The sequence below is a fragment of the Podarcis tiliguerta genome (assembly GCF_965153285.1).
Source record: "Podarcis tiliguerta genome assembly, chromosome: 2".
In the NCBI taxonomy this organism is placed as follows: Eukaryota; Metazoa; Chordata; class Lepidosauria; order Squamata; family Lacertidae; genus Podarcis; species Podarcis tiliguerta.
Genome location: NC_139535.1, coordinates 7,240,095 through 7,265,531, shown reverse-complemented (window position 1 = coordinate 7,265,531; position 25,437 = coordinate 7,240,095). Strand labels below are relative to the sequence as shown.

At 41.7% G+C, this 25,437-nt stretch overlaps 2 protein-coding genes across 2 annotated transcripts in view; both read left to right on the top strand.

Moving 5' to 3' along the window:
• Positions 1 to 8,716, top strand: part of LOC310670184 (vomeronasal type-2 receptor 26-like) — a gene marked incomplete at its 5' end in the record, with an annotated part of 52,633 nt that extends 43,917 nt beyond the window's left edge. Inside the window, one exon of the mRNA XM_083425020.1 lies at positions 8,676 to 8,716. The remainder of the gene's footprint in view (positions 1 to 8,675) is intronic.
• A 6,996-nt stretch (positions 8,717 to 15,712) lies between these two features.
• On the top strand, positions 15,713 to 22,959 carry LOC310670171 (vomeronasal type-2 receptor 26-like; the record flags this gene model as incomplete). Its single annotated transcript, XM_083424977.1, has 6 exons — positions 15,713 to 15,927; positions 16,278 to 16,569; positions 16,971 to 17,777; positions 18,279 to 18,506; positions 20,650 to 20,776; positions 21,817 to 22,959. 6 exons carry the CDS (start codon positions 15,713 to 15,715, stop codon positions 22,725 to 22,727), a joined length of 2,580 nt encoding a protein of 859 aa, XP_083281103.1. The 3' UTR covers positions 22,728 to 22,959.
• Between the last annotated feature and the right edge of the window lie 2,478 nt (positions 22,960 to 25,437).

Genomic DNA, 25,437 nt, shown 5'->3' with positions numbered 1-25,437 from the left:
CCTTTTGCTCCTTACGGTCTTCAAATAAAAACATCTTGGAGGTCCCAGGCCACAGGGAGGTTAGGCTGGCCTCAATTAGAGCCAGGGCTTTTTTGTCTGTGACCCCGATCTGGTGGAACACTCTGTCACAAGAGACTAGGGCCCTGCTAGACTTGACATCTTTCCGCAGGGTCTGCAAGACAGAGCTGTTCCACCAGGCCTTTGGCCAAGGCATAGTGTGACCCCCTCCTTTGGTAATCCTCACAAAACCCTAGCCCAATGGTTGCCATTAACTTATTTGAATTGATTTTAAAATGAAATGGTTTTAGAATGCTGTGCTACTTTTATTGTTGTTAGCCGCTCTGAGCCCAGCTTCGGCTGGGGAGGGCGCGATATAAATAAAAATTTATTATTATTATTATTGTTATTATTATCCATGTCTTTTAAAATTATAAGCTTGAGGTCATAGGCAGTTTTAGGAATGATATCTGTAAGCTACAGTGGGAGATTGGCCAAAGAGCAAGATCAGGACGCTCTAAATAAACTGAGGCCTTTGTACAGTTGTAGAATTGTAGAGTGGAATGTCCCCACCTCTCTGAATCTTGAGTGGAACCACAGGTTGTTGTTGGAATTAAAAAAAAATCTGGATCCCAGATAGTATTTTCCTGAGGGCTGCAGTAAACTCTACAAATATTATTATTATCATCATTATTTATTGAATTTATATACCACCCTATAACGGGAGGTATCAGGGCGATTCACAGAACAAAATCAAAGTATAAATATGACACCACAAAATTCAAAATCAAAAAACAATGCCTCAATAACCCCCCCCCCCCAATGCATAGACAAGCAGTTTCCTCTCACTGCAATTCCAGCTAACCATGTGTATGGCGAGGAAAAGGTCCAAAAGCATCCTTGTCAAAGTTCACTTAGTGATGCGGAGGAGATAGATAATTGACAGTAGACCTCTTAAAGCTTCTGATTCCCGATTCTTCACTAATAGCAATTGTGGAGTTGCCCATTGTTGCTTGAAATCATCCCTGTACCAGGCTCTTTGATTCTGAGTTAGACTGCACATTATTCATAGCTGAATTTCCTAAGCTGCTTAAGACGTCGTCAACTGAATTGCTAAATTGCAAAATGAACTTAGCTAAATTAGAAGAAAAGGGACATTAAACTAGCTAAATGAAGGACATAGATAAAAGGTCATATGGAAATCTACAAGGTTATTATACATAGTTTGTGGAAGAGAAATATTTTCGGCACATGAGTTATGATGAGGATCAAAAGTACAAGACTAGGAGAAAACTTAGTACATGGAAGGACATGGCAGAAACTTGATATTAGGTAATCAGAAACGAGCTGAGCCAGACACCTCAGTTTGATTTTATTCTTATTATTTTATTTATTAAATTTCTATAGCGCCCATCAGCCATAGATGTCAGTGTGGTTCAGAACATAAAAATACAATATAAAAAAGACAAAATACATAATAAAAAAGAACGTAAACTAACCAAAAATCCCTCCACCCAGAAGACATTTCAAAGGGCATTGGATGTCAATCAGCCAAAGGGCTCGTTAAAAAGGAACGTTTCGCTTGGCACCTGAAGGTGTACAATGAAGGTACCAGCCGAATCTCCCTAGAGAGCAGGGTCTCCAGTCCCACAAGAAAGCACCCTTGATGTCAGGGGTGCCAACTTGAATAAAATATTGTGGGGACCCGGATAAGCCATGCCCCATAGAAATTATCACATGATGCAGTGCGCACACACTATGTGGATGGGAATACCCATCAACTTTGCAGGGTCCAGCCCTACTGGAAGGAAATTTTTTATTTTGTTTCAGCTGCTAACTGAGACACATTTAAAAGGCGATCACATGGCTGCCAGGATCAGAGGCTTCATATTTCTGAATGCCAGTTGCTGAGGTCAACTCCAGGAAAGAGCTGTTGCCATCAACTTGGGTTGGCCACTGGGTGCAGCAGGATACTGGATTGGATTAAGCTTTGAACTGAACCAGCAGCAGGACTCTTCTAATGCTCTTGTCAGCAGCAAAGTTCAGGCCAAACTCTCACTCACCACGTGACCCATGTCAAACTTTGGAGCAGCAACTTTGTTTCCTCCCAAACATGTTTATCTCCAACTCTGCTCCTGCCCCTCAAGCCACAAAGAGACTTCAGGTTGTTGCAGAGATGAACTTCCTTCCCCTTATAATTATCAAAATCATCATGATTTAATCTGCCTTGTTCCTGAGGGAGAAGTTGATTCACAGATGATCACCTGTGTCAGAGACAGATTGAATCATGATTGAGAGTAAGGGTGGTGGGATACATCTGTGTGAGGTTTAATGGCTCTGAAGCTATCGCAGAGCACTACCCATATTGGTTAAATAAGAGTTTTTTGGCTTCTTCTGATGTAGCTGGCTATGGGGGTGAGAGGAACATTCACAAGAGAGGTGTAGCAATCAGTCAGAATGAGATCCCAGATGCTGATGCTGCTCACCTTCCTTGAATCCTGTAGAAACGTGAAGGCAAAATGCCCCCTGAATCCAATCTGGGAAGGAAACAAAGCACAGAATTATTTCCAGACTGGCGACTTCCTCATTGGCGGGATAATATCTCCAAATGTGTTTGGTCTACAACTTCCATACAACTTTTTGCAGCCCCCATTAACCAGGTTTAGGGATGAGTAAGTAATTATATGCAGAAGGAAGTCACGTTTTTCTCCTGCACCCTAATGGCTCCTGTTTACTAGGGAAATAGTCTCCATTTTAGGGGTGAGGACTCTGTGGTCTTTTAGATATTGCGGGACTCCAGCTCCCATCACCCCTGATCACTGGCCATGCTGGCAGGGGCTGAAGGGAACTTGAATTTCGCAGCAGCTAGTGGGTTGCATCTTCCCAGACGTGCTCTATTTTTAACTGCTGTGCTGCTGTGTTGCTTGTTGAAGAACACGGGTGTATAAATGAGCCTGATCATGATTTATTTTCATTAAATGATGAATGGTTTGAGACTTTTTAATTGATTGATTTCATACAGTTTGTCAAATAGGTTCTACTGGCATATCTCGTCCTTCTTGTTCACCATCCAAGAGATCAACCGGGATCCCAGGCTCTTACCCAACATCACTCTGGGCTACAGCCTCTATGAGAACTATCACAATGCAAGGATCACTTCTGATGCCATGCTAGACCTGCTTGCAGGTGGGGAAAGCAATATTCCAAACTATCGCTGTGGAAAATGGAATAATATCTCGGTTGTTCTTGAAGGAGCCAATTCCATCATCTCCAAAGTGATTTCAACCACGTCAGGCATGTACAAAATCCCACAGGTAAGAAGGGTGGGGCATGGAGGGACACCAAAGGGGTTCAGCAGCAAAATCAATTCTCATTATCGTCAGCAGAGTCAAGAAGAGGCATCAAAGAGGGAGAAAATCCTGAGCTATGTTAAGCTAGATAGCTCAGTTGTTTAGAGTGTTGTGCTGCCAACGTCAAGGTTGCAGGCTTGATCCCCGTATGGGACACCTGCATTGCAGGGGGGAGGACAAGATGAACCTCAGGGTCGCTTCCAACTCTATGATTCTATGATTCTTCAACACGGAGACTTTGCTAGTGTTGCAGCCTCCCAAAGTTTCCAAATAAAACTATCAGTCCTGGCCAGCACAATATTTGTTAGGTATTAAATATTTCAGGCTAATCCTGTTCTTTGAAAATGAAACACAATACTTTTTCTTCCCCACTCCAGATTAGTTATGGCTTTGTATCTGGGGTTGTTGATGAGAACACCAAAGTTCCTTTTGTCTACCGTATGGTCCCCAATGAGGAAGTTCAGTACCTGGGGATTGTAAAGTTCCTCCAGCACTTTGGATGGACGTGGATCGGCCTCTTTGCTTCAGAGAATGAGGATGGAGAAAGGTTCTTGAGTGCCTTGACATCTCTGATGGCCAGCAATGGAATTTGTGGTGCCTTTTCAGTAAGAATACCAGAAAAGAAGGGACATGAGATCTTAGCACGAAGTGAATTTATTGCCCTATGTAGACAGACCAATGTATTCATTTACTATGCAAACAGTCATACGGCACTGGGTTTCATCATGGTACTACAACAAGAAAACGAGAAACAAATTGGGCCAAAAGTATGGCTCACAACAGCTTTTAAAGACCTTGACATGAATTTGTTTTTTGGTCCCAAGATCTTGAAGTATATCCATGGTTCATTCTCCTTTGTAATGAAGACCAAAATAAGGAGCAAACGTGACTGCTGTAAATCAGAGTCCTATCTTCGTAATCTTTTGCGGCAAAAAGCATTTAGTTGTTCATACTCAAAGCACCTCCTCGCTGTGAGAGGTTGGACAAGATGCAGAGATGTGGAGAATCTGGAGGTGCCGTCTGAAGAGGAGCTGCAGAGTGTTCTGTCTCAAGACAGCCACAGAACATACTTCAGTCTCCAAATCATGGCACATGCTTTAAATGTTGCCTGTTCATCTAGGTCAAAGCAGATGTTGATGGCGGGTGGAGGAGACCAGTTGGCATGTCAAAGGCTACAGCCATGGCAGGTATTTCCTTTCCCTTTCTAGAAATCAAAGATCTTTCTACCAACTCTACAATAATCATTCTCATTGATTTAGACACGAATGCAATATCAAGGTGGTCTACTGCAATAAAAAACATAAGATCATATAATAAAACCAAAAGAAGCCAAAACCAGTTAAAAGCAGATGTCCCTCCACCTGAAGGGTGTTTGTTTAGTCTTGCCAGTAGGAGAAGTTGTGGCACGACAGGAGTTTTGAGTTCCAAGGAAGCAGGGATGAGGCATCCAAAATGCCTTCTAAGTTCTGGTGTTTAGTCCTCTGTAAATTCCAACGAGGCCAGGTATGCCAGGACTTTGGAGCTGAAAGGGAGCAGGGATGAGATGTCCAAAGTGCTTTGAAATGCTGGTCTTTTCCCTGTCATTCCAGCTTCACTCTTTCTTAAGAGAAACCTGGTTGTTGAACACTTCCATGGGCGGACTGTATTTGGGTGAGAATGGGGAGCTGCCAATCATGTTTGATATTGAGAATTGGGTGGTGCTTCCCAATGAGTCTTGTGTTAGAGTGAAAATTGGGAGTATAGAGAGAGAGGCATCCACTGACTTCAATCTCGCCATTAACCCAGAAGCTATTGTGTGGCCCAAGTGGTTCAACCAGGTAAGAGCCCCTTTATTCCACATGATACAAATGAAGATCTAGTAATCTGTTGAATATTTCCAAGAGGAATTCAAGTATAATCTTTGGGAAGTTTGGCTGATGCTTTCATTATAATTAATTAAGCAAATTATTAAATGTGTATAATGCTCTACATGTGCAGATACACACACACACATGTATGTATATATGTATGTTCAAATATTTGTATGTATGTAATTTTTTCATTTGTTGTGGGAGCCTTTTTGTGGAACCTGATTGAGGTGCACAATATGATCCCTGGTAAATCCAGCAACAGAAAAATTCTGTGTTGCCCACCTTCCCTGGATGCCCTAAGCACGTACTTGTTTTGCTTAATGGTAAATCCAGCCCGGCCCTGCGAGATCTCATGAGAACATCGCAGAGCCCACGCAAGAGCATCCTGGAGCCCAGTGAGCAAAAGAGAGAGCTTGGGAGTAAGGCCTGACCGGAAGGTCAGGATGGTTGTGCAGGAGCCGTTCCAAGGGGCTCATTCGAGTACAGTGGAATTTTGGTTCTTGAACTTAATCCATTCCGGAAGTCCGCTCAACTCCCCAAACTGTTTGAAAACCAAGGAACGGCTTCCAATTGGCTGCGGGAGCTTCCTGCACTCAACTGTAAGCCACAATTCAAAGTGTTGGTGCTGACGTGTAAAGACCTAAACCGCCTCAGCCCAATATATTTAAAGGAGCGTCTCCACCCCCATTGTTCAGCCCGGATACTGAGGTCCAGCTCCGAGGGCCTTCTGGTGGTTCCCTCCCTGCAAGAAGTGAGGTTACAGGGAACAAGGCAGAGGGCCTTCTCAGTAGTGGTGCCTGCCCTGTGGAACGCCCTCCCATCAGATGTCAAGAAAATAAACAACTTCCTGACTTTTATAAGACAACTGAAGGCAGCCAAGTTTAGGGAAGTTCTTAATGATTGATATTTTAATGTATTCCTAATCTTTTGTTGGAAGCCGCCCAGAGTGGCTGGGGAAACCCAGCCAGATGGGTGGGGTATAAATAAATTGTTGTTATTGTTATTGTTATTGTTTAAAAAGCAAACAGAGTAGGGTGGTTTCCATTCTACATCAACCATAGGAGCCAACTCCTAGGAAAGTTGATGGGCATCGATTATGTGTTGTGTGGCTTGCCTGGGCACCCACAATATTTTATTCAAGTTGGCACCCCTTACATCAAGGGAGCTTTCTTGTGGGACTGGAGACCCTGCTGGGTTCTTTCCAGACTCTCTGAGTGAGTTCCATACGCACAAATATTGCTGGCACTTCCCCTTTAATGTGCCATCTTTTCTTTATGGCTAGACTGTTCCTCACGCCAGGTGTACCAAAAGGTGTCGCCCAGGATATGCCAAGGTGGTCCAAGAAGGAAAGCCGCTTTGCTGCTACGCTTGTGTTCCGTGTGGGGAAGGGACCATATCTACACAGGAAGGTGGGTGACGCCACAGGAGATGGAATTTGTTGGGAGAATATGAATAGGGCAACATATTGGCCAGAAACCTTCTGTGAAGATTCTAAAGACGTATTTGGATGCAGATCCTTTATTGATTTCTTCATTTTTAATCCCCTTCCAGGAATTTATTTGAAAGAAATGACTCGCAGGAAGCAATCTCTGGGATGCAAATTGGGTTCAGCCTGCCCTGCCCATAAGGCACAGCTTTGGCTATTTTGTACCAAGCCTTCTAGGATCAGAGAACCAGAACCAGCCTCACAAAAGTGAATTAAATATGTCTTCAAAATAAATGAAAAATAGTGAAAATAGCTAATATTTATTTAAAAGAGAGAAAGCATGATGCACAATAAAAAAAAAAATAGGTGAACATTACATTACATTGCATTACATTACATTTTAATTGTAGAACAATTAAAAATTATGGGATTTCAGCAGGAAGTTATTGGATATCCCAGACAAGGAGTTTGAGAACAGCTGTAGCAGCTTGGAAGAGAGGAGTTCAAGGATATTAAAAATAAATAAATTATAAGTTGTGTGTCCTTGTTTCTCAGTTTGACCCTTTTACATGGTTTGCATGTTTTGTGGTATTTTACTCATTGTGAGTTGCTGCTTTTTATTGATTATAGATTAGTAATTCTTTATTGTACATGGTAAGTGTTAGCTGTTTATTATTTGCTGATATTAAATTTTACTTTTTACTATTTCTGAGTTTTATGATTGAATATTATTGAATATTGCTTTATATGATATGTTGCTTATTTTAAAGTTATGCTTTGATGCTGACTTTTTGTGTGCGTTTTACGCCTGTGATCTTTGCTGTCTATTTTGTTGTTTCCTCTACTTGTAACCCTCCTTCTGGATAGCAATATAGAAAGGCAGTATACAAATTAAAAGTGAAATGAAATATGGAAATGAAGCGGTGTTACTGCACAAAAACTATCGCATAAGGAAATGCACCAAAAAAGCTTCCCTTTCTTACAATACATTCTCATTTTCTGATATCTCCCATATGAGTGCATTTCTCGACATGTAATAGAATATGTCTGTAAGCAAAGCCAAAGCCATTCTTTTTCTCTTCCTCAGATGCAGAGCGTTGCACCAAATGTCCAGAAGAACAATATCCAAATAAGGACCGAGATCACTGCATTCCGAGGATTATCAGCTTCCTATCATATAAAGAATATTTGGGGATTCTCCTGACTTCTTTGGCTCTCTTCCTGTCCTTAACCACAGGCTTTGTTGTAGGGATCTTCATTAAACACAAGGAAACTCCCATAGTCAAAGCCAACAACAGGGACCTCTCCTACATCCTCCTTGTCTCCCTCCTGCTGTCCTTCTTGTCCTCCTTCCTCTTCATTGGCCGTCCCAGGAAAGTCACCTGCCTCCTTCGACAAACGGCCTTCAGCACCATCTTCTCAGTTGCTGTATCTTCTTTGCTGTCCAAAACCATCATGGTGGTGCTGGCCTTCCTGGCCACAAAGCCAGGGAACAGGGTGAGGAGATGGTTAGGGAAAAGTCTGGCCAACTCCATTGTCCTTTCCTGCTCCAGTGTCCAAATGGTCATTTGCATCATTTGGCTGGGCATCTCTCCCCCATTCCCAGACTCTGACAAGCATTCCCAGGCTGGAGAGATCACTCTGCAATGCAATGAAGGGTCTGTTGCCATGTTTTATGCTGCCCTGGGTTACATGGGCTTCCTGGCTGCCATCTGCTTCACGGTGGCTTTCCTGGCCAGGAAGCTGCCTGGGGCCTTCAATGAAGCCAAGCTGATCACCTTCAGCATGCTGGTCTTCTGCAGCGTTTGGGTCTCCTTTGTGCCCACCTACCTGAGCACAAAGGGGAAATACATGGTAGCCGTGCAGATCTTCTCTATCTTGGCTTCTAGTGCTGGGCTTCTGGGCTGCATCTTCATTCCCAAATGCTACATTATTGTGCTGAGGCCTAATCTGAACACAAAGGAACACCTGGCCACAAAAACTAAAGTTGTTGCCTGATTCTTAGCATATTTATAACTGTATTCCACCGCAGTAGTAGTGAAACACACAGAGTTGCCTTGGGAATGAATTTATCTCCTTAGATAAAATTTGCTCTTCGTTTTTCATTCATCTTGAATGATGAAAGGGAATCATTGAATCACATGCCTGGAGAGTGTCTGGACTTACAACTTTTAGGGATAACTACCTCTAGCGTTACACGGAGTGCAGCCTCTCTCTTCATACATAATTTTGTTATGGTGGAGTACAGGGTCAGATTTAAGGTGCTGCTTTTGACCTTAAAGCCCTTCACGGCCTGGGACCCTCGTACCTACGGGACCGTCTCTCCTGGTATGCCCCACGGAGAGCCTCAAGGTCCATAAATAACAACACCCTAGTGGTCCTAGGCCCTAAGGAAGTTAGATTGGCTTCAACCAGAGCCAGGGCCTTTTCAACTCTGGCTCTGGCCTGGTGGAACGCTCTGCCTCATGAGACCAGGGCCATGCAGGATCTGATTTCTTTCCGCAGGGCCTGTAAGACAGAGTTGTTCCGCCTGGCCTTTGGCTTGAAGCCAATTTGATTCCCTCCCTCCCTCTGTTTCTTTTTTCTTTTCCTTCTCCTCCTGCGATGAGGCTACATTTTAATATTTTAATGTTCCATTATTTTAATGTTGTATTTTACTTTTGTTTTTAAGTTGTAATCATTCATCTTGTTTTTATTATTGCCTGTAAGCCACTCTGAGCCTGGCCTTGGCTGGGGAGGGCGGGGTATAAATAAAAAAATATTATTATTATTATTATTATTATTATTATTATTATTATTATTATTATATTTCTCTACCATATCCAGTTTGTACTTTGACATGACCCACCTTCCTTTCTTCCTGAGTTCATAACCTAGGGTAGACATGGAATGTTAATGGGATCAATGATAAAAAAAAAAAAACGGAATAAAATTCAACAATATTTGAAAAAACAAAATCTGGACATTATTTGTTTACAAGAGACACATGTAATGAGGAGACATAGAAAATTTTAATAAATAAAAAATTAGGAAATGAATTTATTTCATCAGACAAAGTAAAAAATAGAGGAGTGGTTTTATATATAAAAAATAAAATAGAAGCCCATCAGATATTTAAAGATGAAGAAGGTAGAATTGTGGCAGTACAAGTCAAATGGCAAGGCAAAAAAATAATAATTGTCGGAGTGTATGCACCCAATGAAAACAAAATAGATTTTTTCAGGGACTTAGAGGAGAGATTATTTGAGTACATGGATCAAAAAATTATAATTATGGGTGATATGAACGCAGTGGTCTCAGTGGAGATGGACAGAGTGAGAGCATCAGGAAAAGCAAAGGAAGGGAAACTACCAAAGACTTTTTTTTTCAGTGGTAGAGAACTGTAATTTAATTGCTATCTGGAGACTAAAACACCCATTGGAAAAACAATTTACCTATCACTCAGAAGCAAATCAATCAATGTCAAGAATTGACCAAATTTGGATAACAAACGATCTTACATCAAGAATATTAAAGATTGAAATCCAACCTAAAGTCCTTTCGGACCACAATCCAATAAAATGTACCTTAAAAGGATTTGAAGAAAAATCTTTTCGTTGGAGAATAAATGAAAGTCTTTTTGATGATCAAAAAATAGTAGAGAATGCGAAAAAACAAATGAGAGACTATTTCATTAACAACATGAATAAAGGAACAAAAAACAGCATAGTGTTGGATGCTGGGAAAGCAGTTATGAGAGGTTTCTTTATACAACAAAATGCAATTAAAAATAAACAGAGAGATAAAGGAAAAAAAGAAATTTTAAAACAAATTATGGAAAATGAGAAAAAACTTACTGAAAAACCAAATGATAAAAAACTAAAAATGAATATAAAAACCTTACAAACGCAATTCTCTATGATAATAATAAGGAAGTGGAATGGAACATCAAAATGATGAGACAAAAGAATTTTGAATATGCAAACAAATCAGGGAAATTATTGGCATGGCAAATTATGAAAAGGAAAGGACAGAACATGGTACATAAGATTGTGGTTGAAGACAAAGAAATAGATGATCTGAAAGGAATAAGGAAAGGATTTGTGGACTTTTATAGACAATTATATAAAAAGAAGGAGAAAGATAATTTAAAGAAAATAGAGGAATATTTGAATGAGAAAGGGGTGCAGAAAATTCCGACAAAAGAGAAAAGTAAATTAAATGAGATGATAGAACAAGAAGAAATAGAAAAAGCAATTAAAGAGTTAAAAAGTGGAAAGACCCCAGGACCAGATGGATTCTATAATGGTTCTAGGGATTGCTTGTGCGTAAGTAGCCTTTACTCCTGGCTAGGTTGCATGGTTGAACCCTTTCTGACTAGACAGCCCTCTATTCCATGGCTGCCTCAGTCGCTGGCAGAATCCGTCAGTGGGCGTTTCTTAAACCGCTTCCAACATAAAAGCTGCTTGACACCCAGTCTCCTCCCCCGTTGCCTGCGCGAAAGCTTTTTGCGCAAGGTGGGTGTGGGCAAAGGAGCACTAGTCCCCTCTCCGCTTGTCTCCTGCGAAGAGTCCTGGAGACACCTCTCCGCTTCCTCTATCTCCTCCCCTTCTCCGCTGGTGTTACGCTGATTTCCTTCCCCAGCGTATGGGCTATCCCTCCTCCTACTGGGACCCTCTCCACCATCATCCGGGAGCCCTCTCACCTCCTCCTGCTCCGATGGCAGTTCCCTGACAGATTCAGTGCAAGATTTTACAAAGAAATGAAAGACGTTATAGTTTAACGATATATTAACGAAAAAAGAAATACCAGAAACATGGAAAGAGGCATATATTGCCTTAATACCCAAGCAGGACTCAGATTTGACCCAAGTTAAGAACTATAGGCCGATTTCGCTTTTAAATAATGATTACAAACTATTCACCAACATATTGGCGAACAGAATGAAAAAGTTGTTAAAGGATTTGATACATGAAGATCAAGCAGGCTTTCTTCCTGGCAGACAAATGAAAGATAATATCAGGAATATAATTAATGTTTTGGAATATTTGAATGCCAGGAATGATATGCAAGCTATGCTGATATTTGTAGATGCGGAAAAGGCCTTTGACAATATTTCTTGGGAATTTATGTTAAAACATTTTGAAATGATGGATATTGGACAAAGTATCATGAATGGTATAGGGGCAATATATAAAGATCAAAGAGCAAAATTAATAGTTAACAACGTGGTGACAGAAAACATAAAAATAACCAAAGGTACTAGGCAAGGATGCCCGCTTTCACCAATGTTATTCATCATGGTCCTGGAAGTTTTTTTAAGAGCAATAAGAAACAATCAACAAATAAATGGGATTACGGTAGGAAACAAGCAATATAAGATCAAAGCCTTTGCTGATGACTTGGTTTTAACTCTGGAAAATTCGACAGACACCATAAGGGAAGTTTGGAAGGAAATAGAACAGTTTGGTCACCTGGCAGGATTTATTTTAAATAAGAAAAAGACTAAAATGATTTGTAGAAATATGGACTGAGAAACTATTGACAAAGTGCAGCAACAGTTAGAAATAGAAGTGGTAAAGAAAATTAAATATTTGGGAGTTTGGTTAACCCCAAGAAGCATTGATCTATATCAAAATAACTATATTCCAACAAAGAACAGGATCAAAAAAGACCTAGAGGTGTGGGGAAGAATGAAATTTTCATTTTGGGATAGAATCGCAATAATAAAAATGAACGTGCTACCAATGATGCTGTTTTTGTTTCAAACCATTCCAGTAATCAGAGGGGCAGCGATTTTTAAAAATTTGCAAAGAGAAATTTCAAGGTTCATATGGCAGGGTAAGAAGCTGAGAATAAAGTTTAAGATATTGACGGATGCGGAAGAAAGAGGAGGCTTTGCCCTGCCGGACCTGAAATTATATTATGAAGCATCCTGCCTCTGCTGGTTGAAGGAATGGATAAAATTGGAAAACACTGATTTACTGGATTTAGAAGGTTTTGACAACAGATTTGGGTGGCATGCTTATTTATGGTATGATAAAAAGCGAGTACACAAAGGGTTTGGAAACCACACCAAAGGAGGCTCATTGATAGAAGTTTGGGAAAAGTATAAAAACTTGTTGGAGGCAAAAACGCCATTTTGGATGTCACCATTAGAGGTATTATGTGTGAAAAAAACTAATATGAAGGGGGATTGGGTAACATATCGAGACTTAATAAGAAAAATAGATGGCAAATGGATGTTGAGGCCATAAGAAGAAGTTAAGAGACTGAAGAAGAAGTTAATGACTGGCTGCACTATTATCAAATTAATGAAATGTTTAAAAAAGATCTAAAGTTAAGAGGTTTCGAGGAGAAAGAATCGAAATTCCAGAAAGAAATAATAAACAGTGATTTTAAAATTTTGGCTAAAATGTATAAGATATTGTTTGAATGGCACACAAAAGATGAAGAGATAAAATCAGTCATGATTGACTGGGCTAAAGACTTTGGATATAACATACAAATGGAGGATTGGGAAAAACTGTGGAAAGAAGGTTTAAGATTTACTGCATGTACAACTATAAAAGAAAATGTGATGAAAATGATGTATTGATGGTATTTAACATCCGTGAAATTAGCAAAGATGTACAAGGGATGTAATAAATGTTGGAAATGTAAAGATAAAGAAGGTACATTTTACCATATGTGGTGGGAGTGCAAGAAAGTAAAAAGTTACTGGGAAATGATATATAATGAATTGAAAAAAATATTTAAATATACCTTTGCTAAGAAACCAGAAGCACTCCTACTTGGTATTGTAGGGAATGAGATAAACAAGAAAGATAGGAAATTATTTTTATATGCAGTAACAGCAGCGAGAATACTGATAGCACAGAAATGGAAGCAAGAAGAGTTACCAGCATTGGAAGAATGGAGAATGAAGATGATGGACTTTGCAGAACTTGATAGACTGACAGGAAGAATCCGAAATCGATGAGATCAGAGATTTACTGAAGAATGGGAAAAGTTTGCAGAATATATGCATAATTTAAGTGAAAAACAAATAACGCTTGTAACTTTTAATGAAGCTTTGTAAAAAAGAAAGATTAGAACTGGAGTGAAACAAGATTTAATTTATAAATTAGATGAGATTTTAGAAATGTGTAGGAAATTAAGAAGGGAAGGAGTACCAGCCAAGTTGAGGGAAGTCAAAAAAAGAGTATGGATTTAAAAAATTGTATGAATTGTATTAATTTGTTTTATTTGTAAACTGAATAAAAATTATATTGGAAAAAAAAAAATAACTTAGTGTAACCTGAAATTCTGCTTCTAATGAAGGAGGTGAGGACAGGTGACCCCACCTAGGCCCGAAGTCACCCCAGGCCTCAAGACTTCACCCCAGGCCTCAAAACCAAAGTTCCCATTTCTCTCTTCTAAAAATCCACAGCTTCAGCTTTTCTCTGCTCTTCTCTGCTTTCTCACAAGATGCTGCTGCATAGCAAAAGGTTATTTTTATCAGTACGAGAGAGCTTCAAGGAGCTAATGAATAGACTCTATCAATGCCAAGAATAAGCAGGCCTGGGAACTGAGTCTTATCTCATCCAGTTGCAACACATCTTGGACACGCTGAAACGCAAGGCTCCTCAACCTCCTTGGCTTCTCATCCCCCTTTCCTGGGAAGGGTGCCAAGAGTCCCAAGACAAGAGCTTTCTGTTCATGCTCAGGGAAACTCATGAGGCAAGACTCCTGAGGAGGGGGAGAAGGGGGGGGGACTGGAGGGGAATATATGCTTTGTGCAAATGGCTGTGAACTTGTGCTAAGCTTGGGAGTTATCATACTTGCTCCTTCTACCAAGCCCGGATGGTAGTAATAAAGCTCTTTCTCTGGATCAACCCTGGAGTGTCTGCTTGACTCCCACTTCCCTGTCCCGGGCGCAATGCTCTTCCCTCCTGAAGGCAAAGCCTGAAAAGGCTACAATAGTATTAAAAACAGCAACTGAAAAACAGTCCCAGCACTTCCCAGCCTGCTTTTCTGCTTCTGCTCTCATGTGTCTTTGTCACATGACAAGTCTGTGGGAAGCTGAAAGCAAAGTGCTCTTTAAATTTGATGAGGGAAGAAAATGAAGTGCAGAGTTATTCGCGGCTTGGAGACTTCCTCATTAGTGGAATCATATCTCCAAGAAGCTTTGCTGAGCAACTTCCATATAACTTTCCCCAGCCCCCAGTAACCAAGCCTTTGGCCAAGGCACAGTCTGACCCCCCCCCCTTTGGTAATCCTCACAGAACTCTAGCCCAATGGTTGCCATTAGTTTTATTTGAATTGAAAGAAAGCACCCTTGATGTCAGGGGTGCCAACTTGAATAAAATATTGTGAGGACCCAGGTAAGCCATACCCCATATAAATGATCACATGATGCAGTGCGCACACACCATTTGGATGGGAATACCCATCAACTTTGTAGGGTCCAGCGCTACTGGAAGGAGTTTGTTTATTCTGTTTCAGCTGCTAACTGAGTCACATTTGAAAGGCGATCACATGGCTGCCAGGATCAGAGGCTTCATATTTCTGAATGCCAGTTGCTGAGGTCACCTCCAGGAAAGAGCTGTTGCCGTCAACTTGGATTGCCACTGGGTGCAACAGGATACTGGATTAGATTAGGTTCAGAACTGAACCAGCAGCAGGACTCTTCTAATGCTCTTGTCAGCAGCAAAGTTCGTGCCAATCTCACACACCACGTGACCCATGTCAAACTTTGGGGCACCGACTTTGATTCCTCGCAACCATGTTTATCTCCAATTCTGCTCCTGCCTTCAAGCCACACAGAGACTTCAGGTTGTTGCAGAGATGAACTTCCTTTCCCCAATAATTATCAAAATCATCATGATTTAATCTGCCTTGTTCCTGAGAGAGAAGTTGATTCACAGAAGATCACCTGTGTCAGAGACAGACTGAATCATGATTGAGAGTAAGGGGGGTGGGATATATCTGTGTGAGGTTTAATGGCTCTGAAGCTATCGCTGAGCACTACCCATATTGGATAAATAAGAGTTTTTTGGCTTCTTCTGATGTAGCTGGCTATGGGGGAGAGAGGAACATTCACAAGAGAGGTGTAGCAATCAGTGAGAATGAGATCCCAGATGCTGATGCTGTTCATTTTGCTTGAATCCTGTAGAAACCTGAAGGCAAAATGCCCCCTGAATCCAATCTGGGAAGGAAACAAAGCACAGAATTATTTCCAGAGTGGCGACTTCCTCATTGGCGGGATAATATCTCCAAATGTGTTTGGTCTACAACTTCCATACATCTTTTCGCAGCCCCCATTAACCAGCTTTAGGGACGAGTAAGTAATTATATGCAGAAGGATGTCACGTTTTTCTACTGCCCCCCAATGGCTCCTGTTTACTAGGGAAATAGTCTCCATTTTAGTGGTGAGGACTCTGTGGTCTTCCCAATGTCGCGGGACTCCAGCTCCCATCACCCCTGATCACTGGCCATGCTGGCAGGGGCTGAAGGGAACTTGAGTTTCACAGCAGCTAGTGGGTTGCATCTTCCCAGGCGTGCTCTATTTTTACCTTCTGTGCTGCTGTGATGCTTGCTGAAGAACACGGGTGTATATATGAGCCTGATCATGATTTATTTTCATTAAATGGTGAATGGTTTGACACTTTTTATTTGATTGAATTCATACAGATTGACATTTAGGTTCTACTGGCACATCTTGTCCTTCTTGTTCACCATCCAAGAGATCAACCGGGATCCCAGGCTCTTACCCAACATCACACTGGGCTACAGCCTCTATGAGAACTATTACAATGCAAGGATCACTTCTGATGCCATGCTAGACCTGCTTGCAGGTGGGGAAAGCAATATTCCAAACTATCGCTGTGGAAAATGGAATAATATCTTGGCTGTTCTTGAAGGAGCCAATTCCATCATCTCCAAAGTGATTTCAACCACGTCAGGCATGTACAAAATCCCACAGGTATGAAGGGTGCGACACAAAACAGGTTCAGCAGCAAAACAAATTCTCATTATTGTCAACAAAATGAGGCATCAAAGAGGGAGAAAATCCTGAGTTATGTTAAGCTAGATAGCTCAGTTCGTTAGAGTGTGGTGCTGCCAACGTCAAGATTGCAGGCTTGATCCCCGTATGGGACAGCTGCATTGCAGGGGGGAGGACAAGATGAACCTCAGGGTCGCTTCCAACTGTACGATTCTATGACTCTTCAACACAGAGACTTTGCTAGTTTTGCAACTGCCCAAAGTTTCAAAATAAAACTATCAGCCCAGGCCAGCACAATATTTGTTAGGTATTAAATATTTCAGGCTAATCCTGTACTTTGCTCTGAAAATAAAACACTGTACTTTTCTTCCCCACTCCAGATCAGTTATGGCTTTGTATCTGGGGTTGTTGATGAGAACACCAAAGTCCCTTTTGTCTACCGTACGGTCCCCAATGAAGAAGTTCAGTACCTGGGGATTGTAAAGTTGCTCCAGCATTTTGGATGGACGTGGATCGGCCTCTTTGCTCCAGACAGTGAGAATGGAGAAAAGTTCTTGAGTGCCTTGACATCTCTGATGGCCAGCAATGGAATTTGTGTTGCCTTTTCAGTAAGAATACCAGAAAATAATGAACCTAAGATGTTCACACAAAGTGAATTTATTGCCCTATGTAAACAAACCAATGTATTCCTTTACTATGTAAACATTCAGATGGCACTGGGTTTCATCATGACACTACAACAAGAACTCGAGCAACAAATTGGTCCAAAAGTATGGCTCACAACAGCTTTTCAAGACATTGACATGAATTTATTTTTCTTTCCCAAGTCCTTGAAGTATATCCATGGCTCATTCTCCTTTGTAATGAAGACCAAAATTAGGAGCAAACGGAACTGCTGTAAAAAAGAGTCTTATCTTAATCTTTTCCGGCAAAAAGCATTTAGTTGTTCAAACTCAAAGCACGTCCTCGCTGTGAGAGGTTGGACAAGATGCAGAGATATGGAGGATCTGGAGGTGCCGTCTGAAGAGGAGCTGCAGAGTGTTCTGTCTCAAGACAGCCACAGAACATACTTCAGTTTCCAAATCATGGCACATGCTTTAAATGTTGCCTGTTCATCTAGATCAAAGCAGATATTGATGGCGGGTGGAGGAGACCAGTTGGCATGTCAAAGGCTAGAGCCATGGCAGGTATTTCCTTTCCCTTTCTAGAAATTGAAGTTCTTTCTACCAACTCTACAATAATCATTCTCATTGATTTAGACACAAATGCAACAGTGAGGAAAAGGTTTTTGTTTTATTCATTTAGATTTAGATTCTATCTTTAGGCTCCAGCTGGAAAATATATATATAAAAAATGTGTATTTCATAAAATATCAAGGTGGTCTACGGCAATAAAAAACATAAGACCATATAATAAAACCATAAGTAGCCAAAACAAGTTAAAAGCAGACGTCCCTCCACCTGGAGGGTGTCTGTTTAGTTTTGCAAGTAGGAGAAGTTGTGGCATGACAGGAGTTTTGAGTTCCAAGGAAGCAGGGATGAGGCATCTAAAATGCTTTCTAAGTTCGGGTGTTTAGTCCTCCGTAAATTCCAACGAGGCCAGTTATGCCAGGACTTTGGAGCTCAAAGGGAGAAGGGATGAGATGTCCAAAATGCTTTGAAATGCTGGTGTTGCCCCTGTCATTCCAGCTTCACCCTTTCATAAGAGAAACCCGGTTGTTGAACACTTCCATGGGCGGACTGTATTTGGGTGAGAATGGGGAGCTGCCCATCATGTTTGATATTGAGAATTGGGTGGTGCTTCCCAATGAGTCTTGTGTTAGAGTGAAAATTGGGAGTATAGAGAGAGAGGCATCCACTGACTTCAAGCTCGCCATTAACCCAGAAGCTATTGTGTGGCCCAAGAGGTTCAACCAGGTAAGAGCCCCTTTATTCCACATGATACACATTAAGATCTAGTAATCTGTTGAATATTTACAAGAGGAATTCAAGTATAATCTTTTGGAAGTTTGACTGATGCTTTCATTATAATTAATTAAGTAAATTATTAAATGTGCATAATGCTCTTCATGTGCAGATACACGCACACACATGTATGTATGTATGTATGTATGTATGTATGTATGTAATTTTTTCATTTATTGTGGGAGCCTTTCTTGTGGGACCTGATTGAGCTGCACAATATGGTCCATGGTAAATCCAGCAACAGAAAAATTCCTGTGGTGCCCGCCTTCCCTGGATGCCCTAAGAACGTACTTATTTTGTTTAATGGTTAATCCAGCCCGGCCCTGCAAGATCTCATGAGAACATCTCAGAGCCCATGCAAGAGCATCCTGAAGCCCAGTGAGCAAAAGAGAACTTGGGAGTAAGGCCTGCTTGGCCTGTCAGCTCCGGAAGGTCAGGGTGGTTGTGCAGGAGCCGTTCCAAGGGGCTCATTCAAGTGCAGTGGAATTTTGGTTCTGGAACTTAATCCATTCCGGAAGTCCACTCAACTCCCCAAACTGTTTGAAAACCAAGGAACGGCTTCTGATTGGCTGCGGGAGCTACCTGCACTCAACTGAAAGCTGCATTGGACGTTTGGCTTCTGAAAAATGTTCACAAACCGGAACACTTGCTTCCGAGTTTGCAGCGATCGGTAGCTGATTTATTTGGGAGCCAAGCCATTCAGGAACCAAGGTACCTCTGTATATACATTTTTGCATATACTACTCCTTCCCCGGAATGTAACCCCTGCATAAGATGTGATCATACTCTATGTTTAAATACTGCTCTTCATCAGAGTGTTTTATTGCTGCTGCTCTGGGATGGGATTTTTCTTTTCTTTTGTTTCTGCATCTTTTGCCCTGTGCCTAGAGAACTTGCTGGGTTGTTTCCCAACTCTATGAATCAACTCCATAGACACAAATACTCCTGGCACACAAATACTTCTCCTGTATGTATCTTCTTTTTTATTATTATTAGACTGTGCCTCAGTCCAGTAGTTCAAAGACCTATGTATTAATACTCTTTTCAGTACATTTCCGAGCAAAATACAAAGTGTTGGTGCTGACCTTTAAAGCCCTAAACCGCCTCAGCCCAGTAGACCTGAAGGAGCGTCTCTACCCCCATCGTTCAGCCCAGACACTGAGGTTCAGCTCCGAGGGCCTTCTGGCGGTTCCCTCCCTGCAAGAAGTGAGGTTACAGGGAACCAGACGGGGCCTTCTCGGTAGTGGTGCCTGCCCTGTGGTACATCCTCCCATCAGATGTCAAGGAAATAAACAACTACCTGACTTTTATAAGACATCTTTGTGGGCAGCCTCCCAAAGTGGCTGTGGAAACCCAGCCAGATGGGTGGGGTATAAATAAATTGTTACTGTTATTATTTAAAAAGCAAACACAGCAGGGAGGCTTCCGTTCTACATAATAATAATAGTAATAATAATAATTTATTATTTGTACCTCGCCCATCTGGCTGGGCCTCCCCAGCCACTCTGGGAGGTTTCCACAGAGTCCAAAAATACACTAAGATGTCACACATTAAAAACTTCCCTGAACAGGGCTGCCTTAAGATGTCTTCTGAATGTCAGGTAGTTGTTTATCGCTTTGACATCTGATGGGAGGGCGTTCGACAGGGCGGGCGCCACTCCCGAAGAGCCCCTCTGCCTGGTTCCCTGTAGCTTTGCTTCTCGCAATGAGAGAACCGCCAGAAGGCCTTTGGCGCTGGACCTCAGTGTCCGGGCAGAACGATGGGGGTGGAGACGCTCCTTCAGCTATACTGGGCCGAGGCCATTTACATCAAGCATAGGAGCCAACTCCTAGGAGCTGTGGGGACTTTGGGCCCCACATTAAAATATTTGAGGGGGCTGGGGCTCCATAAAGTTGATGGGCATCGATTATGTGTTGTGTGGCTTACCTGGACCCCCACAATATTTTACTCAAGTTGGCACCCCTTACATCAAGGGTGCTTTCTTGTGGGACAGGAGACCCTGATGGGTTCTTTCCAGACTCTCTGAGTGAGTTCCATAGGAACAAATATTGCTGACACTTCCCCTTTAATGTGTCATCTTTTCTTTATGGATAGACTGTTCCTCACGCCAGGTGTACCAAAAGGTGTCGCCCAGGATATGCCAAGGTGGTTCAAGAAGACAAGCCGCTTTGCTGCTACGCTTGTGTTCCATGTGGGGAAGGGACCATATCTACACAGGAAGGTGGGTGACACCACAGGAGATGGAATTTGTTGGGAGAATTTGTTAGTCACAAACGTTCTGTGAAGATTCTAAAGACATATTTGGATGCATTTTTAATCGCCTTCCAGGAAGTTATTTGAAAGAAATGACTTGCAGGAAGCAATCTCTGAGATGCAAATTGGGTTCAGCCTGCTCTGCCCATAAGGCACACCTTTGGTTATTTTATACCAAGCCTTCTAGGATCAGAGAACCAGAACCACCCTCACAAAGGAAATTAAAAATGTCTTCAAAATAAACGAGAAATAGTGTAAATAGCAAATATTTATTTAAAAGAGAGAAAGAATGCACAATAATAATAAAAAATTAGGTGAACATTCCATTCTATTGTAGAAGAATTAAAAGTTATGGGATTTCAGCAGGAAGTTATTGGATATCCCAGTCAAGGAGTTTGAGAACAGCTGTAGCAGCTTGGAAGAGAGGAGTTCAAGATATTAAAAATAAATAAATCATAAGTTGTGTGTCCTTGTTTCTCAGTTTGACCCTTTTACATGGTTTGTATGTTTTGTGGTATTTTATTCATTGTGACTTGCTGTTTTTTTATTGATTATAGATTAGTCATTCTTTATTGTACATGATAAGTATTAGCTGTTTATTATTTGCTGATATTAAATTTTACTGTTTACTATTCCTTAGTATTATTTTTGAATAGTATTGAATTTTGCTTAATTTGATATGTTGTTTATTTTAAAGTTATACTTTTATTATGACTTTTTGTGTGTCGCCTGTGATCTTTGCTGTCTATTTTGTTGTTTCTTCAGCTTGTAACCCTCCTTCTGCATAGCAATATAGAAAGGCAGTTTACAAATCAAAAGTGAAATGAAATATGGAAATGAAGTAGTGTTACTGCCCAAAAACTATCGCATAAGGAAATGCACCGAAGAAGCTTCCCTTTCTTACAATACATTCTCATTTTCTGATATCTCCCATGTGAGTGCATTTCTCGACATGTAATAGGATGTGTCTGTAAGCAAAGCCAAGGCCATTCTTTTTCTCCTCCTCAGATGCAGAGCGTTGCACCAAATGTCCAGAAGAACAATATCCAAACAAGGACCGAGATCACTGCATTCCGAGGATTATCAGCTTCCTATCATATAAAGAATATTTGGGGATTCTCCTGACTTCTTTAGCTCTCTTCCTGTCCTTAACCACAGGCTTTGTTGTAGGGATCTTCATTAAATACAAGGAAACTCCCATAGTCAAAGCCAATAACAGGGACCTCTCCTTCATCCTCCTTGTCTCCCTCCTGCTGTCCTTCTTGTCCTCCTTCCTCTTCATTGGCCGTCCCAGGAAAGTCACCTGCCTCCTTCGACAAACGGCCTTCAGCACCATCTTCTCAGTTGCTGTATCTTCTTTGCTGTCCAAAACCATCATGGTGGTGCTGGCCTTCCTGGCCACAAAGCCAGGGAACAGGGTGAGGAGATGGTTAGGGAAAAGTCTGGCCAACTCTATTGTCCTTTCCTGCTCCAGTGTCCAAATGGTCATTTGCATCCTTTGGCTGTGTATCTCTCCCCCATTCCCAGACTCTGACAAGCATTCCCAGGCTGGAGAGATCACCCTGCAATGCAATGAAGCGTCTGTTGCCATGTTTTATGCTGTCCTGGGTTACATGGGCTTCCTGGCTGCCATCTGCTTCACGGTGGCTTTCCTGGCCAGGAAGCTGCCTGGGGCCTTCAATGAAGCCAAGCTGATCACCTTCAGCATGCTGGTCTTCTGCAGCGTTTGGGTCTCCTTTGTGCCCACCTACCTGAGCACCAAGGGGAAATACATGGTAGCCGTGCAGATCTTCTCTATCTTGGCTTCTAGTGCTGGGCTTCTGGGCTGCATCTTCATTCCCAAATGCTACATTCTTGTGCTGAGGCCTGATCTGAACACAAAGGAACACCTGGCCACAAAAACTAAAGTTGTTGTCTGATTCTTAACATATTTATAACCGTTTTCCACCACAGTAGTAATGAAACACACAGAGTTGCCTTGGGAATGAATGTATCTCCTTAGATAAAGTTTGCTCTTCATTTTTCATTCATCTTGAATGATGAAAGGGAATAATTGAATCACATGCCTGGAGAGTGTCTGGACTTACAACTTTTAGGGATAACCCTACCTGTAGAGTTACACGTATTGCAGCCTCCCTCTTCATACATAATTATCCTTCTCTACCCTATCCAGTTTGTACTTTTTTTAAAAAAATAATATTTATTGCTTTTTGAACAATTTACACAGTACAAAACCGAATAAAAACAGAAAAAAGAAAGAAAGAAAAAGAAAAAGACAATACAATACAATACAATATAAAAACACTACATAACACTAGACACATTAAACTAACAAAACCAAACAAAAACAATTTAAAACACTCAAACAATTTCAATATCTTATCTTTCATTCACTCATTTCACCGACCTCTTCACACCTCCCTTTTTGTATTCCACTTCTGTCAAATGTTTCAGCAATTCCTTTCCATCTTCCTCTGTTATCTGTCCTATAATTATCCTAGCACATTCTAAACCTTATTTTACCTTTAAAATTCCATTAATCTATTTATACTTAAATCCTTATAACATTTCTACTAAAGCCATATAAGTTCATTCCAAAAATCTTTTAACATTCATTAATTTTACAATATTTCTGTAAATAATATTTAAACTTTTTCCAGTCTTCTTCCACCGACTCCTCTCCCTGGTCTCGGATTCTGCCAGTCATTTCCGCCAGTTCCATGTAGTCTATCAACTTCATCTGCCATTCTTCCTGGGTGGGTTACTCTTGTGTCTTCCAATACTTCGCGATAAGTATTCTTGCTGTAAGTATCCAGTTTGTACTTTGACATGACCCACCTTCCTTTCTTCCTGAATTCATAACCGAAGCCTAAAGAATAACTTAGTGTAACTTGAAATTCTGCTTCTAAGGCGACATTTTTCCACCTTCGCCGCATCAAGCAGTTGGTCCCTTACCTTTCCCGCCCCGACCTGGCCACAGTGATCCATGCGACGGTCATCTCCAGGCTTGAATACTGTAATTCGCTCTACGCGGGGCTGCCCTTGAAGCTGTCCCAGAAACTCCAGCGGGTACAGAATGCTGCAGCGAGGCTCCTCACAGGGTCTCTGCCATGGGAGCATATTCACCCAGTGTTTTCAAGCTGCACTGGCTCCCGGTGGAGTACAGGATCAGATTTAAGGTGCTGCTTTTGACCTTTAAAGCCCTTCACGGCCTAAGACCCTCGTACCTACGGTACCGCCTCTCCCGGTATGCCTCAAGGTCCATAAATAACAACACCCTAGTGGTTCCAGGCCCTAAGGAAGTTAGATTGGCTTCAACCAGAGCCAGGGCCTTTTCAACTCTGGCTCCGGCCTGGTGGAACGCTCTGCCTCATGAGACCAGGGCGCTGCAGGATCTGATTTCTTTCCGCAGGACCTGTAAGACAGAGTTGTTCTGCCTGGCATTTGGCTTGGAGCCAATTTGATTCCCTCCCTCCCTCTCTTTCTTTTTTCTTTTCCTTCTCCTCCTGCGATGAGGCTACATTTTAATATTTTAATGTTCCATTATTTTAATGTTGTATTTTAATTTTCTTTTTAAGTTGTAATCATTTATCTTGTTTTTATTATTGCTTGTAAGCCGCTCTGAGCCCGACCTTGGCTGGGGAGGGCGGGGTATAAATAAATAATAATAATAATTATTATTATTCTAGTATTAAAATCAGCAACTGAAAAACGGAATCTCACTTGAGTGTATTAATGCTTGAGGGAACCACCAGAAGGCCCTTGGAGCTGGACCTCAGTATCTGGTCTGGACGATGGGTGTGGAGACGCTCCTTTAGATATACAGGACCAATGTCTTTTACGGTTTTCAAGGTCGGAATCAACCAATGAATGTGGCAGCTGTCTGTTTGGTGGGAATGAGAGGGGCACCATGATAGCTGGAACCAGAGACAATGATGGACAAGAACCACCACTTGTAAGTAAGAAGGCAGGGGAGTGGTGGTGGCATGAAGGCCGGTTGAGATTGGTGGTGTAGTCCCCATTCACCCCCATGGAGCAGACCTCTCACTTATTTGCACTGAGCTTCTGGAGAAGGGCAGGATCCATCCTTTTTGTCTCCTTCTCTTATATAGCACCAGCACTCATAGACATCCAATGAATCTGAAGGTTGGGAGATTGAGAGAAAACAAAACATTGATTCATGCAGTACATAGTTACTTCCCCCAAATGCCAGTCGCTGGTGACCAGTGCCTGGCAAGGCCAATTGCTTTCATGCCCTGCTTGTGAGCTTCTCAGCAATGTCTGATTGGCCACTGTGTTGCAGGACTAGATGGGAGTTTAGACTAACCCAGCAGGGCTGTTCTTAGCAAAGTTCAAGCCAAACTCATCCCCGAAATTCAAGTGACACATGTTGCAGTTTGAAGCCACATCTGCGATTTGGCGTAAACATATTTTCTGTCAGCTCTGTCATTGCCCCTTGAACCATGTAGAGATCCCAAGAACTTTCTTCCCTTTCAATTATAAAAATGATAGTGATTTATTCTTCCCAAAGCTCAAGAGAGATCTCTGGCAATTGCCCAAACATCAAAAGCCAAGAAAGCCAGAGGTTATACGTATCACACTGTGCTGGAGGGTGTTGACTTCTTCTGA